Genomic DNA, 18,927 nt, shown 5'->3' with positions numbered 1-18,927 from the left:
GAGCCAGGAAGACCGAATCTGAAAGTTGAAAGCAGTGTTAGAGATCAAGTGATATTTGTGGGCATACTTTATAATAGTGTTTTTTCTCATTATAAAATTTAGAAATGCTTAGATAAAATTAAAATCCCTTTAATCCCTTTATTCTGGTAGGGTGTGGTGGCTCAGGCCTCTAATCCCAGCACTTTGGGAGGCCGAGGCAGGAGAATCACTTGAGACCAAGAGTTTGGAGACCTCGTCTCTACAAAAAATTTAAAAATTAGTTGGGCGTGGTGGCTCATGCCTGTAGTCCTCGCTGCTTGGGAGGCTGAGGCGGGAGGATTGCTCGAACCCAGGAGTTAAGAGTTGCAGTGAGCTGTGATTGTGCCATTGCCCTCCAGCTTGGGCAACAAAGCAAGACTGTGTTTCAAAAAAAAAAAAAAGTAATAACAATAATAATTATAATTCCTCTATTCCAAGAGCATCTTAACATTTGATATATATTTTTAATGTGTGTGTGTGTTTGTATGTGTGTGTGTGTTCATACATATATATGTATGCTTATATATGTATTTTATTATTACTTTTTGTAAATATAATACCTTACGTGAGGTTAGGTTTTTTAGAGTCGCTGAGTTGTAAGATAACTGGCTAGTGCAGTCAGATTTCCTTTGATTCTTTAAATCGTTTTTCAGTGACCAGGACCTGAGCCTTTAGGGTCTCAAAAGTAAAGAAAGAGTTTGTATTTTAGCTCTTTTTCCTTTTCTTGAGATACTGAAGTCCAGGGTCTAGTTTAAAGAAGGGCCAGGAGGGGTCAGGTGCAGTGGCTCACGCCTGTAATCCCAGCACTTTGGGAGGCTGAGGCGGGTGGATCAGCTGAGGTCAGGAGTTTGAGACCAGCCTGGCCAACATAGTGAAACCCCGCCTCTACTAAAAATACAAAAATCAGCTGGGCCTGGTGGCGCGTGCCTGTAGTCTCAGCTACTTGGGTTGCTGAGGTAGGATCACTTGAACCTGAGAGGCGGAGGTTGTGGTGAGCTGAGATGGTACCGCTGCACTCCAGCCTGGGCGACAAGAGCAAGACTCCGTCTCAAAAAAAAAAAAAAAAAAGAAAAGAAAAAAAAGTAAAGAAGGGCAAGAGGAAGAGACTAGAGTTGTTGGGTGCATATGATTGAATTTGGGTAAGGCAAATGTATGTTGTTATTTTGCTGTTACTTTTTAGTGTTTTATGTATTCCTTTATTTCATTTATAATATATCAGGAGTACTTTTACATCATTAAATATTACTTGATTTTATGATTTCTAATAGCTACATAGTCTAATGAATGACTATACTATAAATATATTTGATTAGTCTCCTATGTGGGGACTATTAGATGGTTTTTAGTTTTCAAATTACAAGTAATAGTATGATGAATATCCTCTTGAAAAAAATCTGTTCGCATATCAAGGTTTCTGTAAAAACACTTTCTAGAAAAAAGTGCATCAAATGGTGTGTCTTTGTCCATTTTGTGTTACTTTAACAGAATACCACATACTGGATAATTTATAAAGAAATTTATATCTCAAAGTTCTGGAGACTGGGAAATCCAGTATCAAGGTGCCAGCAATCTGGCAAGAACGTTCTTGCAGCTTCATCTCATGGTGGAAGGCAAGAGCCAGAGAGCCCAAGAGAGCAAAAGGGAGCTGAACTTGCTTTGTTAACAAGCATACTGTCACAGTAACTAATCCACTCCCCAGATAACAACATTCATTCATTCATGAGGGCAGAGTCCTCATGATCCAGTCATGTCTTATTAGGCTTGCCTCCCAACACTGTTGCATTGGGGATTAAATTTCCAGGACATGGACTTTGTGGGGTACGTTCAAACGGTGGCTTGATGTGAACATTTTCTTAGTCTCCTGAATTTTATTGCCACATTACTTTTCAGAATGATGATGCCTGTTTGTGCTTCTACCAGAAGTGCATACAGGAATCTCTTTGATAGTACTCTAGACATTATAGTTATTAACATTTGGATTTTTATATAAGTGAACAAGAATAAAGTATGTGGTTTTCAAAGTCAAGATTTTAGTTGAATTTAAGGAATTTCAACCAAGGGTGCTATGGTATAGTATCTTTTACATAAAGTGTAGTAAGATTTTAGTCTAATGCAAATTAAATGGGCTCTGATATTAACCAAATAATCTATTTTTAGAAACCCCAAAATATTTTTGTAAATTGCTGCTGTACAAATATCAGTTGGCTTTAAGTCACAACTTAGGGCTGTGATGCTAAAGTTACTATTATAGTCTTGTATTAATGTGGATTATGTTGAAATTGTAATTACACAACTTGAAGTTAGCTAATCCCTGATTCTTCTGGTAACGAAAGGGAACAGGCATGCCTGAGTCCCAGCACTTTGGGAGGCTGACATGGGAGGATCACTTGAGCACAGGAGCTCGAGACCAGCCTGGGCAACATAGTGATACCTTGTCTCTACTTAAAAAAAAAAAAAAATTAGCCCAGTGTAGTGGCATACACCTGTAGTCCCAGCTACTTGGGAGGCTGTAGCAGGAGGATTGTTTGAGTCTGGGAGCTCGAGGCTACAGTGAGCTGTAGTCACGCCATTGCACCCCAGCCTGGGCAAGAAAGCAAGACTCTGTCTCTAAAAAGAAGGGGAGGCCAGGCGCAGTGGCTCACGCCCAGCACTTTGGGAGGCTGAGACGGGTGAATCACCTGAGGTCAGGAGTTTGAGACCAGCCTGGCTAACATAGCGAAACCCCATTTCTACTAAAAATACAAAAAAATCAGCTGGGCATGGTGGTGCGTGCCTGTAATCCCAGCTGCTCAGGAAGCTGAGGCAGGAGAGTCACTTGAACCCAAGAGTGGAGGTTGCAGTGAGCCGAGATCATGGCTGCCATTGCACTCCAGCTTGGGTAACAAGAGCGAAACTCTGTAACACCGTCTCAAAAAAAAAATGAATAGTGATAGCATGCAAAAAGTACTTGATTAAAATTTGATATTCAGTAATACTTAAAATCAGCTGTTGGCTACTTGAGACTGGATGTGAATAAAATTACATACAATATCATAGTTAACTATATTTTTGTTATTTAAATCTTAGGAACATCATATTCTAATTCTAGAATTGCTCTTAACTTTGTACTTACTATGTTATTTGTTTTAATTTAGGAAGTGTTTGTTACAAAGGCTGATGTTTCAACTTTGTTTCATTTACAGAGAGACATCTCCCCATACATTTCAATTAGACTTATTCTTCAACAATGTAAGCAAACCAAGTGCCCCTGTTTTCGATAGGTTGGGAAGGTATGTACCTGCTAGGTAATTTCACCAGAAACTCATGAGTTAGTAAGCAACACCTTTTGATTGATTCTTTAGATGGAAGAAAAGGATGTATCTGCTGGTAGACCCAAGAACACAGGGTTTAATTGTGTCAAGGTGGTATTAAAGAAATGTCAAACTCCTAAGGAGATGCTAAGTTTATAAAATAAAAATTTAAATGTGTGAAATAGCCATTGTTTGTTAACTTGTGACTCGTGAATGTGTTTCTTATATATACATGATACTTTCACACGTGATAGTAACCTTCTAATTTGGAAAATATTTTTGATTCTTAAATTATGTAGACACATTGAGAGCTAATATTTTATGTGTGTCTTTCACATCACACTACTGTGCAATTTATAATTCCATAGCCACATTTTGTAAAATGAAACTTTTGTTAGTAGATACCCCCTTTTTTGATTATTTAGTACATGCTAGGTAGTTTTTTTCAGGTTAGGTATTATTAAACCTGTTGTTATGATGTCTGCAAACAAATGACCATTCAATGGGTTTACTTAGAACTCATAAAATAAAAAAAATTAAAGGCAGCTTAAAAATGAGAAAATGTCTGTTTCTGTCAGGAATTAACAGTTTCTTAAACATCACTCATTCTGTTATTGACCCCTCTCTTATTTATTATTAAATTATGTCAATAATTTAACTTTTTTTTAAATGAAGGGAAACCTTAGATAATTTGAAGCAGGTAATTTTTAGTATTTGGGGGTGTTTTTATGTCAGTACCTACTTGATAAAAACAGGTGCTTTTCTTAGATTTTGGTTGTAGTCTACATTTTTGTATGACTGTAATGCAATGGTTCTCTACTCTGGCTGTATATTAGAATTACCTGGTGTGCTTTTAAAAATTTATTGATGTCCATACTCACCCCAAAGCAATTAATTCAGAATCTGGGATTGATTTTTTTTAATCACATTTTGGGGACAATACATTAAACTCAAACTTTGTGGTTTATTGAATCAAAACAAAAATCTAGCATTTGATTATATTAAAATATTTGAATCTAGAGAGACGTCTTCATGAACTATGATGTTCAGTGTTTGAGCTTACATATTTATTTCTACTCTCTTAACAGCCTGGAATATGATGAGAATACTTCCATCATCTTTAGACCTAACTCAAAGGTAATTCTGGAAGTCAGTTTTCAGCTTGTCATTACTATTTGCTCTCAACTCCATTTAAAGTTTTTGATCCACATAAATCAGTGTTGCAGAGTGTCATATCCTTTTTTTTTTCTTTGTTTTTTTTGAGACGGAGTCTCGCTCTGTCACCCAGGCTGGAGTGCAGTGGCGCAATCTTGGCTCGCTGCAAGCTCCGCCTCCCAGGTTCACGCCATTCTCCTGCCTCAGCCTCCCAAGTAGCTGGGACTAGAGGTGTCTGCCACCATGCCCGGCTAATTTTTTGTATTTTTAGTAGAGACGGGGTTTCACCGTATTAGCCAGGATGGTCTTGATCTCCTGACCTCGTGATCCAACCGCCTCGGCCTCCCAAAGTGCTAGGATTACAGGCGTGAGCCACCGCGCCCAGCTCAGAGTGTCGTATCTTATCTGATTCTTCTAGCACCTAGAAACTATTTTATAATGCAGTAAAGACATTGTAATGCCGTTCTCTACCTATAAAGCTCTTTCTTCCTCTTTCGAGTCAAGAAGAGGCCAGCATTTGTGCTTTACCATCTTTCATTTAGATAGGCAAGTTCAGAAGACGACAGGCAGGCAAATTGTTATTAGACATTACGGTGCCTTAAAGTTTCTTTTAAAAGTACATATTTCATATTTCTCCTTTCTTATCAAAAATATGCCTTTTTTCTTGATATGACAGATGCCATGCTGGAAGCATTTAGTGGCAGATTTGAAATGCAAAAATAATTATGACCTGGTATGGGACTACTCAGCTTGCTGTTTGGTTTTGGGGCGGATGGGTATTAAATCCTTTGCATCCTGTTTAGACTAAAAATTATCATTGTTATCTGTTTATCTTCCTTCCAGTGGGATTTCTGTTCAGTCTATCAATCCTTGGCCAGTCTTTGAACCCTTCTTCTGGTCCCCAGTTTCCCTGTGTAGTCTAACAAAGAAATATTAATTTCTTTTTTCCTTATTGTGCCTCCAGAAGGGGCCCCGGTAACACTTATAACTTTGTCTTTACCCAATATGGTGGGGTGGAAAGAGAACTCAGAAGTCAGGGCCTTTGGTTTCTAATGCAGGCTCTTCTTCACATGCTCTGGTTTTCTTATTTCTTAAAAGGGAATGACAGTATCTGCTCTCATAATTGTGAAGATCTAGCTATTAATGTAGATAAGCTCTAGAAAGCATAAAGTTATTTTTTCTTATAGGGAAATATTGAGGGTTAATGGCATTGGCAAAAGCCTTTAATCTTTTTGGGAGAAAGTTTCTTTGCAAAAACAATTTATTTAATGCCTCTGGGTTCCCTTACTTTTTTTTTTTTTTTGAGACCAAGTCTCGCTCTGTCGCCCAGGCTAGAGTGTGCAGTGGCGCAATCTTGGCTTACGGCAGCCTCCGCCTCCTGGGTTCAAGCAGTTCTGTGCCTCAGTCTCCTGATTATCTGGGATTACGGGTGCCGCCACCACCCCGGCTAATTTTTGTAATTTTAGTAGAGACGAGGTTTCACCATCTTGGCCAGACTGGTCTTCAACTCCTGACCTTGTGATCCACCCACCTTAGCCTCCCAAAGTGCTGAAATTACAGGCGTGAGCCACTGCACCCGGCCAGTTCCCTTACTTTTTAACATACAATGTGGGTACATAAAATGTACCTGCATGTATGAATTTGGCTTGTGAGAAGAATGCTATGCAGTTTTATGGACTTTATCATTCTTGAGACTGAGCATCATTTGTGCTTTTGGTCCCTTCTACGACCCCTGTACCTATTGGGGTTTAATTTATTAATTAGCAATAACTCCTACTTAATTTTATTCTCATTTCTTTTCTCTTGGATGGGAGTCTGGTTATACTTTTTGAACAAGGTTGACATAAAGCATAGGACTGGGAGATGTAATCTTAGGACAGGTGCAGGTGTAGTTATGGTAGCTCTGGAGAACCACACTAAAAGCTGTGCCTAGGTAAATTTCACTTTGTGTTGACTTTGCATTTTCAGCATACTTTTAAAGACTTTAGTTGAACCACAATCTAATTTGGTATCAGCTAACTTCTAGCATTTTAAAACATGACTTTGAAAGATTTTTTTTTTCCCTCCCTGAAAATCAGGTAAATACTGATGGTCTGGTGCTAAGAGGCTGGTATAACTGTCTGACACTGGCAATATATGGATCAGTGGATAGAGTGATAAGTCATGACAGAGACTCTCCACCGCCACCACCTCCACCTCCACCACCTCCCCAGCCACAACCAAGTTTGAAAAGGAATCCAAAACATGGTGAGAATTTTAAATTTGCTTTTGCAAGTGAAACTTATATCTGTGGTGTAAAAAAAAAAAATAATTCGAAGAGCGCTCTTTTACCTTTTGTTTTTGTTTTGTTTTGTTTCTTGAGAGGGAGAGAGGAAGAGAGGGGGAGAGAGGGAGGGAGGAGATGAGAGGGAGAAGCAGAGGGGCAGAGGGGGAGAGAAGGAGGAAGAGGGGGAGATAGGAGGAAGAGAAAGAAAGAAGAGGAGGCAAGAGGGAGAAGGGGAGGGAGAGAAAGGAGGGAAAGTGAGGGATTGGGGTGGGAGAGAGTGAGCAAGCACACCTCGTTCACCTTTTGAACCTTGCTTAAGACTTGACAAGATAGCTATCTGTTAGTCTCCCATTCTTGTCTATAAGAGTTTCTTTTTATGTTGAAGTGGTGACATTTTATTTTCTTCCTCTGTTTTCCTAGAGAACTTTTAAAACTGATCTGAGGGAATTTTTTCCCATTTAAAATATCTTAATGATAATGCAATCTAGTGACTATTCATGGCTTACTATTAAAATTATTTGTAAATGAATTGAAAAATAGGCAGGGAGTTTGTTACGTATTCCCGGAATACTTATATAAATGACATTTTTTTTCAAGAGTGCGTTTAAAATTTATTAGGTATATACATCTTAGCTAATGTAGATTTCTTCCACTTTTGAGAACCTTTTGCTCATTAACTGGAAACAAGAAAAATAAGAACTTCAGTGGCTTTCTTTCAGAAGGTAGGCAGCTGGACTCATGTTTCTCAGAATCTCTTCTCCTCACTCCAGTGTTGATCACTGTAAGAAGTTGACCACAAGGCTGAGAGCAGTGGCTCATGGCTGTAATCCTAGCATTTTGGGAGGCCGAAGTGGGAGGATTGCTTGGGGTCAGGAATTCAAGACCAGCCTGGCCAACATGGCGAGACCCTATGTGTATTTAAAAAAAAAAGAAGTTGACACAATGAGATTCATAGCCAGCTGCAGTGATATGCATCTGTGTTCCCAGCTACTCAAGAGGCTGAGGCAAAAGGATCGATTGAGCCCAGGAGTTCGAGTCCATTCTGGGCAACATAGTGAGACTCCCATCTGTAAAAATAAATAAATAAGCTGGGCATGGTGGCTTATGCCTGTAATCCTTACACTTTGGGAGGCTTGCTTGAACACAGGAGTGTGAGACCAGCCTGGGCAACATAGGGAGAACCTGCCCCTCCCAAAAAAAAAAAAAAAAAGAAAGAATTAGCTGGGCATGATGGCATGTGCCTGTGGTCCAGCTACTCTGGAGGCTAAGGTGGGAGGATCTCTTGAGCCTGGGAAGTTGAGGCTGCAATGAGTCATGATCATGCCACTGCACTCCAGCCTAGGCAACAGAGGAAAACCCTGTCTCAAAAACAGAAACCCACACACAAAATAAATAAATAAAAGGAGTTTCAAGAATACATTTTGAAATTGTAATTAAAGTCACTAAGGAATAATATTTTGCTTTATAATTAGCATGTTTGTGACTATAAATAACCTTTGTTTCTCTGAATCCTGATATAGTAATGTGGTGTGAGCTCTTTTTTTTCTGATGGTGGTCATACACTGTACTTTTCTTATATCTTACCTGCTAAGCATAGTTACTCTTTCAGTTTTCTTTTTCTTTCAGTCCTTCATTTTTCTGTGCTTTTTTTTTTTTAACCAAACCGTGAGCTCCTTGTGGATAGAAAGTATGTTTTATATATATTTGTGTTTTCAGTCTTATCATAGTGTCTGACATATGTAGTGGTTACTCTAAAAATTTGTTCAATTTACTGATTTGTTTTAAAATTGACAAGCACATATATATACATGTGTTTTAACTTTTTATTTAAAAATTTTTTTTAATTTAATTTTTTTGTTTTTACAGACAGGATTTTGTTATGTCACCCAGGCTGGAGTGCAGTGGCCTGATCATAGCTCACTGTAACGTCATAATCCTGGACTCAAGCAGTCCTTCCACCTCAGTCTGTGGAGTAGCTAGGACTATAGACGTGTGCCACCCTCCACCCCAACTCATTTTTTTTTTGTAGAGATGGGGTCTCACTATGTTGCCCAAACTAGTCTCAAACTCCTAACCTCAAGTGATCCTCTTGTCTCAGCCCTTCAAATGCTGGGTTGACAGGTGTGAGCCACCACACCTGGCCCCTTAACTTTTTACTTTGAGATAATTATAGATTGACAGGAGGTTGCAAAGAAATGTACAGGGAAGTCCTGTGCACTCTTTAGCCTCCCCCAGTGATAACATCTTTTATAAATATAGTACAATATCAAAACCAGAAAATTGGTGTTGGTGTAATCTATGGAGCTTATTCAGATTTCACTAGATAGACATGCACTTGTTTGTGTATGTGTAACTCTGTGCGTTTTTATGTCATGTGTACAGCCTTGCATAACCAACACCATGATCAAAATACTTATCTGGGCTGGATGCCGTGGCTCACACCCTGTAATCCCAGCACTTTGGGAGGCCGAGACGGGCAGATCACTTGAGGTCAGGAGTTTGAGACCAGCCTGGCCAACATGGTGAAACCTCATCTCTACTAAAAATACAAAAATTTGCTGGGCATGGTGGTGCATGCCTGTAGTCCCAGCTACTTGGGAGGCTAAGGCAGGAGAATCACTTGAACCCTGGTGGTGGAGGCTGCAGTAAGCCGAGACTGTGCCATTGCAATCCAGCCTGGGCGAAAGAGCAAGACTCCGTCTCAAACAAAACAAAACATAAAAACAAACAAAACCCCAAAATACTTAACTACACCATTGCCCCAAGATTCCCTATTACCCCTTTATAGCCATATTCATCCCACCCATCTCTAGCCTTTGGCAGCCGCTAATCTGTTCACCATTTCTATAGTTATATTATTTTACACATGTTACATCAATGGAATCATGCAGTATCTTTGTGAGACTGACTTTTTTCGTTCAGCGTAATTTCCTTGAAGTTCAACATATTATATATAAATAGTTTGTTGTTTTTTAATGCTGAGTGGTGTTACAAAATATAGATGTACCAAAATTTAACTGCTCACCTGTTGAAGGACATTTGGGTAGTCTCTGTTTTTTGGCTGTCACAAATAAAGCTGAACATTCCCTTATTTTTTTTGCATGAAAACAAAATCTTCATTCTCTGGGATTATGCCCAAGCCTAAGAGTGTATACATTATGTTTTGGTACGTAAGAAGTCAGAAATTCTAATGTTACCAATATAGATTAATTAGCACAATTTCTGTTAAGATGCCAGGAAGGAAAAGTTTATAATCAGTTAATTCTGAAGATGAAAGTCTGAAATTATAACAAGTATTTTTTCAGTATGTGGGAAGTCAGAAATTCCGATGTTATTAATATAGATTAATTAGCAAAATTTCTGAGACACCAGGAAGGAAAAGTGTATTAGTTAATTCTGAAGATGAAAATCTCCCCAGTGATGAAAAGTATTTTTTCCATTCATTTCCTTATACTTTAACATGATTATCTTTGTTCTACTTGGGGATTGATTTGTTCTAGGACTGCCTGTGTATACACAAATCTGTGCATACTCAAGTCCTGACGTTGGCCCTGAGGAACCTGCATATACAGAAAGTCAGCCCATTATATATATGCAGATTTTGCATCCCTCAAATACCATATTTTAGATCTCTCTTTGCTTTAAAAAAAATCACATGTAAGTGGACCCACACAGTTCAAAGCCATGTTGTTCGGGGGTCATCTGTAATTTGAAAGTTCTTTTTCTGTCTCCCATAAAACACTAGCTGATGGGGAGAAAGAAGATCAGTTTAATGGAAGCCCTCCAAGACCACAGCCAAGGGGACCAAGAACTCCTCCAGGACCCCCTCCACCTGATGATGATGAAGATGATCCTGTGCCTCTGCCAGGTATAAATAAAACCAGTGCTAAGGTTTTCCCCCCTAGTTAATAGTACATTTTTGTTTTTGTTTTGAGATGGTCTCACTCTGTCGCCCAGGGTGGAGTACAGTGGCTCACTGCAGTCTTGCAGTGTTCATGGCTCACTGCAGTCTTGACCACCTGGGCTTAAGTGATCCTCTCACCTCAGCCTCCTAAGTAGCTGGGACTACAGGTGTGCATCACCATGCCTTGCTAATTTTTAAAATATCTGTAGAGATGGGGTCTCACTATTTTGCCCAGGCTGGAACTCCTGAGCTAAAGTGATCCATCTGCCTTAGCTTCACAAAGTGTTAGGATTATAGGCATAAGCCACCGTGCCTGGCTAATAGTGCTTTTTGATTAAGAAAAGAAATCAGGTGCTAGTAATCAAATCTTGATGCAGTGTCCCCCCATGCTGTGCAGTATTTCCTTGTGTTTTTCTTTTTCTTTTTTCTTTCTTTCTTTTTTTTTTTTTGAGACAGGTTTTTGCTCTGTGACCCAGGCTAGAGTGCAGTGGCACCATCTCAGCTCAGTGCAGCCTTGAATTCCCGGGTTCAAGAAATCCTCCCACCTCATCCTCCCCAGTGGCTAGGACCACAGGTGTATACCACCACGCCTGGCTAATTTTTTAATTTTTTATAGAGAAGAAGTTTCCTATGTTGCTCAGGCTGGTCTTGAACTCAAGTGATCCTCCTGCCTTGGCCCCCCACAGTTTTGGGATTTACAGGTGTGACCCACAGTGCCTGGCCACTAATTGTATTTTTCTTTCTGTCAGCCAGTTAACTTGTTAAAAAAAAATTTGTTAACTCATTTGAAGCTGTGCCAAAATAAAGTGTTAGTTTGCTGTAGTGATATGTACAAAAGAGTACCAGTTAAAAATCAGTAGTATTGGTCTGGGTGTGGTGGCTCATGCCTGTAATCCTAGCACTTTGGAAGGCTGAGGCAGGAGGACCTCTTGAGCCCAGGAGTGTGAGACCAGCCTGGGCAACATAGGGAGACCCTGTCTCTATTAAAAATTAAAATAACATAAAAATAGGCCGGGCGTGGTGGCTCACACCTGTAATCCCAGCACTTTGGGAGGCCAAGGTGGGCGGATTACCAGAGGTCAGGAGTTCGAGACCAGCCTGGCCAACATGGTGAAACCCCATCTCTACTAAAAATACAAAAATTAGCCGGGTGTGGTGGTACACGCCTGTAATCCCAGCTACTCAGGAGACTGAGGCAGGAGAATTGCTTGAGCCTGGAAAGCGGAGGTTGCAGTGAGCCGAGATCATGCCACTGCACTCCAGCCTGGCCGACAGAGTGAGACTCTTGTCTCAAAAAAAGAAAAAAAAATAAAAATAAAAAATAAAATAAAAATAAGTAGTATGTACTGGAAAAGACAAAAACGTGTATAGTTACTTAAAAGCTAAAAAGAAAGGGAATGGCTTAACAGTATACTTTATTATTGCTCACTGTAGAAGTTGTACAGTGTATACTCAATATTTTTTAAACAGTGAGTAATTCTTTTTTTTTAAGGGTATTTATAAACTATATCATCCAAAATATTAAGTAGTTGCCATATCCAGTCTTGCTGCCTTGTGTCATTTGAACCATTAAAATAGTCTGTGCCTTAAATCTCAATTTTTCAGTGTCTGGTGACAAGGAAGAGGATGCTCCTCATAGAGAAGATTACTTTGAGCCCATTTCTCCTGATCGGAATTCTGTTCCCCAGGAAGGGCAATATTCTGATGAAGGAGAAGTAGAAGAGGAACAACAAGAAGAAGGAGAAGAAGATGAAGATGATGTGGATGTAGAGGAAGAAGAGGATGAGGACGAGGATGATCGACGTACAGTAGACAGTATTCCTGAGGAGGAAGAGGAAGATGAAGAGGAAGAAGGTGAAGAGGATGAAGAAGGTGAAGGTGGGTTATGTTAGCTAGGACTTTGGGGTTTAAGTACTAGAAGCTAACTCGATACAGCTTTGAAAAATGCAAAAGAATTTCTAGCAAAGATAAATGGGTTCCAAGAAACCCAGGGTCAGAATGTAGCTAGGCCTCAAGGCATGACTAGAAATGAGATTTCCATCTCTCCTCTGCTTTGTGTGTTTACTTTAATCTCCCCTGTTTAACCAACCAGCCTAAACTGCCTGACTGTATCTCAGTTTTCTGTTTGACTTGCTACAATATGAGTTTCCCTTTGACAGCATCAGCTTTTGCCAGGAAAACAGGGTCATGTAGCAAATACATGTTGGTTAGGGATTTGGTGGCTGTTTTCAGATTAAGGAGTGGTAAAGCTAGGTGGAATTCCTAAAGATGTCTGCCACCTAGATATTTTAGCAAATGCTACATTATTTTTAAAAATTCAAAGGAAAAATCTCAATTACACAAGTACATGTGGCAGTATGATACAGTCCTTTAATTAGGCTTTATTTTTCCTTTGAAAGCAAAAAGTGAGAGATATTCAAGCTAATTGGCTCTTAATTTGCCCAAGAAATGGCATTTAATGTTAAAGCATTTATACAGAATAACAGATAATCTGCCTTGGCTTTTTTTCTACAGATAGTAAAAATGAATGTCATTTGAGAATCACAGGGGCTCTTTTAAAAAATAGCAAATAGCTAGATTATCATGTGATACTTTTTTTAACTTTCCCCATTCGCAGATTATCAAATAATTATTTCTAGATTTATTGTATTTGGCAAAAGTAGTTAAATGTTAGGCAGGCAGTTTTCTTTTTTTCTTTCTTTTTTTTTTTTTTGAGACAAAGTCTCATTCCATGACCCAGACTGGAGCGCAGTGGTACGATCTTGTTTCACTGCAACCTTCACCTTCAGGGTTCAAGTGATTCGTCCCTCAGCCTTCTGAGTAGCTGGGCTTACAGGCACCCACCCCTACACTCAGGTAATTTTTGTATTTTTAGTAGAGATCAGGGTTTCACCATGTTGGCCAGACTGGTCGTCTCGGACTCCTGACCTCAAGTGATCTGCCCGGCTTGGCCTCCCAAAGCGCTGGGATTACAGGCATGAGCCACTGTGCACAGCCATATTTTAAATGAACACATTTTCTATCAAAATATAATGGAGACCTACAAAACTGTGTGATAGGTAAATGCAGAGAAATAAAAATTCTGGAATGTGAAATTGTTATAAAACGAATCTGCGATGGTTTTGCTGAAAGTATTTGGTTTAACCTGATGATATTAGTTCTTACTTAACTTAAAACAACCAGTTTTTTTTGGTCTTAAAAATAATCTCTCAAGAGGACAAGCATAATTTCTTTCCTCCTGAGATAGATATTTTTGTTACTTTGAGGCATTTCTAATTTTATTTCTGTGAGGAAAAGATATCTGTTAAAGTTGGTTGTAAAACTGAACAGATACAGAGGAATTTGCTTAAAATGTTTGTCCAGTTTTCAGGTCTCACCCCTTTCAGGAAAAAAAGAAGTTTGTCCATAATTCTATTAGAAATTATAAAATGTTGTCAAATTGTGGGTAAGATGTTGGGGCAGAAGTTGGTTTTGTTGAGGAAATAATTTTTAATGTTTTATTAAAACTATTTCTTGTTCAATCAGAATTTATGTATTAGACAAAGATGATGTAATACTTAAATATTATTCATACTAATTTTCAGGGGATGATGGTTATGAACAAATTTCCAGTGATGAAGATGGAATTGCTGACTTGGAACGTGAAACATTTAAGTATCCAAACTTTGATGTTGAATACACTGCTGAAGACTTAGCTTCAGTTCCTCCTATGACATACGATCCATATGACAGGGAGCTTGTACCACTCTTATACTTCAGTTGTCCATACAAGACTACTTTTGAAATTGAAATCAGTAGAATGAAGGATCAAGGTCCAGATAAAGAAAATTCAGGGGCAATCGAAGCCTCAGTGAAGTTAACAGAACTCTTAGATTTGTATAGAGAAGATAGAGGTGCAAAATGGGTAACAGCTTTAGAAGAAATTCCAAGTTTAATAATAAAAGGGTTAAGCTATTTGCAATTGAAAAACACAAAACAAGACTCCCTTGGCCAGTTGGTAGACTGGACCATGCAAGCTTTAAATTTACAAGTAGCGCTTCGCCAACCTATCGCCTTAAATGTTCGACAGCTCAAAGCTGGGACCAAATTAGTGTCCTCACTAGCAGAATGTGGGGCTCAAGGAGTTACGGGACTGCTACAAGCAGGAGTGATCAGTGGATTATTTGAACTTCTGTTTGCTGATCACGTATCATCTTCTCTTAAGTTAAATGCTTTTAAAGCTTTGGACAGTGTCATTAGTATGACAGAAGGAATGGAAGCTTTTTTAAGAGGTAGGCAGAATGAAAAAAGTGGTTATCAAAAGCTTCTGGAACTCATACTTTTAGATCAGACTGTGAGGGTTGTTACTGCTGGTTCAGCTATTCTCCAAAAATGCCATTTCTATGAAGTCTTGTCAGAGATTAAAAGACTTGGTGACCATTTAGCAGAGAAGACTTCATCTGTTCCTAACCACGGTGAACCTGATCACGACACAGATGCTGGACTTGAGAGAACAAACCCAGAATATGAAAATGAGGTGGAAGCTTCTATGGATATGGATCTTTTGGAATCCTCAAATATAAGTGAAGGGGAAATAGAAAGGCTTATTAACCTCCTAGAAGAAGTTTTTCATTTAATGGAAACTGCCCCTCATACAATGATCCAACAACCTGTTAAGTCTTTCCCAACGATGGCACGAATTACTGGACCTCCAGAGAGGGATGATCCGTACCCTGTTCTCTTTAGGTAAGACGTGTTTGCCTTTTGGGAAATAAATTTCACAAACCATTGGAGACAATTTTATGTGGTTGATTTTGCTTTTTATCTGATTTTAGGTAACTTATTTATATGTAAGGATACTTGATATTTCAAAACGGTTATTTAGTAGTGGAACTGAGAAGTATGTTACTGTGGGTGAGCTTATATTGTGTTAGTTCTTAAAGCAAAAATGGGAACTTCAGTGAAAGATTTTAGTAATTAACAATGATGCTTGTATAAGCATGTCTATGAGCAAGAATAAATGAGAAACTGCTGACTTGCTTCTGGGAAGGTGGTACAAAGGAATGGTGTAGGAAGGAGAGCTCTTCTGTGTGAACCTGTCTGTACTTACTACTCTTAATACATTGTAAGTTAAAATTATATTTTACTAGCTTAATTTTACAGTCCTGGTTAAAGATGTCTTTAAGTTTCCATTACTACTTGTTTCTGCCATCTACCTCTCTCATCTGTTGATACAGTTTTGCCATTGTTAGGACCAGCATCCCTAGTAGATTTTTTATTTTGTTTTGAAACTTTCTTTCTTACCATTTGCTTGTAAATAATTTCCTAACATAAAAATGGAAAAATGGCATTTGAATTATTTTATTACTTATTTTTGTGATTAATATTTTCATTGATTTGGGTGGAGCATAGTGCATTCCCAGGGGATGGGATATGTGTCCAGTCTAAAACCTCCACTTATCCAAGTTCCTGTTTTTAGCTGAAACTGTTACACCTTGTCTTAGTTTTGAGTTTCCTAAAAGGATAACTTGAGTCAAAGTCTTGGGTGCAGGTTCTTTGAAAGATTATCCTAGGAAACAGAAATGCATGAAGAGAGTAAGATAAGGAGAAAAACCAGTAAAGGAAGTGTTATTATACTTATTGCTGTGGACAGCTGGGGCTCATCCTACTGGGGATCCTCCAAAGAACTGGTTAAAGTGTATCTCCTGCTTATCCTCCTAAAACATTCAGGCTGGGCATTCGTCTACCAACTCTCCCCTTTGGTTCAAGGATGCCCACAAGAAACTTTTAACTCTTTTATGCTTCTGAGCTGTTCCTGCTTGTGGTCCGAGCACCCTTTAATCCCTTTGGGGGAAACCCTGAGAAAGAAAGGTAGAGAGGCCCAAAGTGAACACTTGAGGCCAGATACTGGCAACCCTCACAGATTGTGTACTGGGAAATCAATGGGTCAGTGATGGGAGGTTGGGGAGCAGTAATATGTAAGAGATGGGCAGAGAATGCATTTAGGCAGGATACTTAGAAGGAATAGAAAGACAAAATGAGAAGCAGGAGAGAATAGAAACTAAGGAAGCAAATAGTTTTAGGAACCAGTGAATGGTTTGTTGTGATACTGTGCAGAGGTTCAGAAGATAAGGATAGGAAATCATGTATTTTGTAACATAGATTGCAACTGGGGCTCTGGCAAAAGTACTTTAATGTAGCAGTGGGAGAGGAAGTGTGGATGAAAAACCACTGGCCAGTAAGGATTTGAAACAGTGTAGGCCACTGTTTTAAGAAATGTGGGCAGATCACCTAAGGTCAGGAGTTCGAGACCAGCCTGGCCAACATGGCAAAACCCCATCTCTACTAAAAATAAAAAACTAGAGCCGGGTGTGGTGGCTCACGCCTGTAATCCCAGCACTTTGGGAGGCTGAGGTAGGCAGATCATCTGAGGTCAGGAGTTCGAGACCAGCCTGACCAACATGACGAAACCCTATCTCTACTAAAAATACAAAAATTAGCCGGGTGTGGTGGTGGACGCCTGTAATCCCAGCTACTTGGGAGGCTGAGGCAGGAGAATCGTTTGAACCTGGAGGTTAGAGCATGCGGTGAGCCAAGATCTGGCCACTGCACTCCAGCCTGGGCTACAGAGTGAGACTCTGTCTCAAAAAAAAAAAAAAAAACAGGTCGGGCATGGTGGCTCACGCCTATAATCCCAGCACTTTGGGAGGCCGAGGCAGGTGGTTCACCTGAGGTCGAGAGTTCAAGACCAGCCTGACCAGCATGGAGAAACCCCATCTCTACTAAAAATACAAAATTAGCGGGGCATGGTGGCACATGGGTGTAATCTCAGCTACTTGGGAGGCTGAGGCAGGAGAATTGCTTGAACCTGGGAGGCAGAGGTTGCAGTGAGCTGAGATCTCACCATTGTACTCCAGCCTGAGCAAGAAGAGTGAAACTCCGTCTCAAAAAAAAAAAAAAAAACACAAGTAGCAAAAACACACACACACACAGACACACACAAAAACTAGCCGGGCCTTGGTGGAATGCGCCCGTAAACCCAGCTACTTGGGAGGCTGAGGCAGGAGAATCCTTTGAACCCGGGAGGTCGGAGGTTCTGGCGAGCCGAGATCGGGCCACTGCACTCCAGCCTGGGCAACAGAGTGAGATGCTATCTCAAAAAAAGAAAAACTAGCCAGGTGTGGTGGCGCATGCCTGTAATCCCAGCTAACTCGGGAGGCTGAGGCAGGAGAATCGCTTGAACCCAGGAGGCAGTGGTTGCAGTGAGCCGAGATCGTGCCACTGCACTCCTGCCTGGGTGACAAGAGTGAAACTCCGTCTCAGAAAAAAGAAATTTGGCCAGCCTGGGCAACATAGGGAGACCACTACAGAAAATAAAAAATTTAAAAAAAAATTAGCTGGGAATGGTAGTGTGCGCCTGTAGTCCCAGCTGCTCAGGAGGCTGAGGTGGAAGGATTGCTTGAGCCTGAGAGGTTAAGGGTGCAGTGAGCTGTGATTGTGCCACTGCACTCCAGTCTGGGCAGCAGAGTGAGACTGTGTCTCAAAACAAGAAATTTGGCTAAGAGAAAAAGTAAGAGACAAGGCAGCAGCTAGAAGGAGATGTTGGGGTCAAAAAGGAAGGTTTTTATTTTTTAGGAGTGGGAGAGGCTTGAGCATATTTGTAGGCTGGGAATAATGACTCATTTATAAAGTCAGTGGAGAGGGAGATGTTTATGATGTAGGAGTAAACAATAACAATTCCTGGAGCAAGGCTTGGTGGGAGATGAGGACAAGAGTACAAGTGTAGGAGTTTGGTTTTAGGCAGGAGAAAGGGAATCTTGTAAGTATGCAAATATAATACATTTGTAGTCTTGGAGATTGTAAAGAAATTTAAATACTTCTTACTAACAACTTTATTTTTAGTAGAATAGGTGATGCTTTCAGTCACTGAGAAGAAGCTAGTAATTAAATACTTACTAAGTGTTTTTTTCCCACCATATGGAGGAGGCATATTTGGGTATCAGACAAGAGGAAATAAAGGGCCCAGAATGGTTGTGCTAAGGAATTTGGATTTTATTTGTAGGATATGGAAAGGTATTGAATATTTTGGAGTAGCAGATCTGATATGATCAGAGTAATATTCTCAGATTTTGTGTTGCAAGATGTATTGCAATGGAAAATAAATTAGAGTTACTAGGAATATAAGATAGTCTGAGGTTTCTAGGTACTGGGTTTTAAGTACTTTGCCCTTAACAGGTAATGGAAAGGCAAATATTGTGCTTATAGTGACAGAGATTGTGAAATAGCCATTATATTATATAATAGTACTAGGACTT

The 18,927-nt window shown here is 39.7% G+C and overlaps 1 protein-coding gene across 2 annotated transcripts in view; it reads left to right on the top strand.

Moving 5' to 3' along the window:
- Positions 1 to 18,927, top strand: part of VIRMA (vir like m6A methyltransferase associated) — a 65,391-nt gene that overhangs the window by 12,156 nt on the left and 34,308 nt on the right. For both annotated transcript variants that reach the window (XM_019032693.4, XM_055349401.2), the window contains exons 3-8: positions 3,201 to 3,287; positions 4,397 to 4,445; positions 6,542 to 6,710; positions 10,475 to 10,597; positions 12,239 to 12,511; positions 14,218 to 15,358. In XM_019032693.4, coding sequence (XP_018888238.1) covers positions 3,201 to 3,287; positions 4,397 to 4,445; positions 6,542 to 6,710; positions 10,475 to 10,597; positions 12,239 to 12,511; positions 14,218 to 15,358 — 1,842 coding nt within the window. The remainder of the gene's footprint in view (positions 1 to 3,200; positions 3,288 to 4,396; positions 4,446 to 6,541; positions 6,711 to 10,474; positions 10,598 to 12,238; positions 12,512 to 14,217; positions 15,359 to 18,927) is intronic.

Source organism: Gorilla gorilla, chromosome 7, assembly GCF_029281585.2.
Source record: "Gorilla gorilla gorilla isolate KB3781 chromosome 7, NHGRI_mGorGor1-v2.1_pri, whole genome shotgun sequence".
Lineage (NCBI taxonomy): Eukaryota > Metazoa > Chordata > Mammalia > Primates > Hominidae > Gorilla > Gorilla gorilla.
Note: the sequence above shows the minus strand (reverse complement) of the source record. Positions and strands in the feature narration are given on the sequence as shown.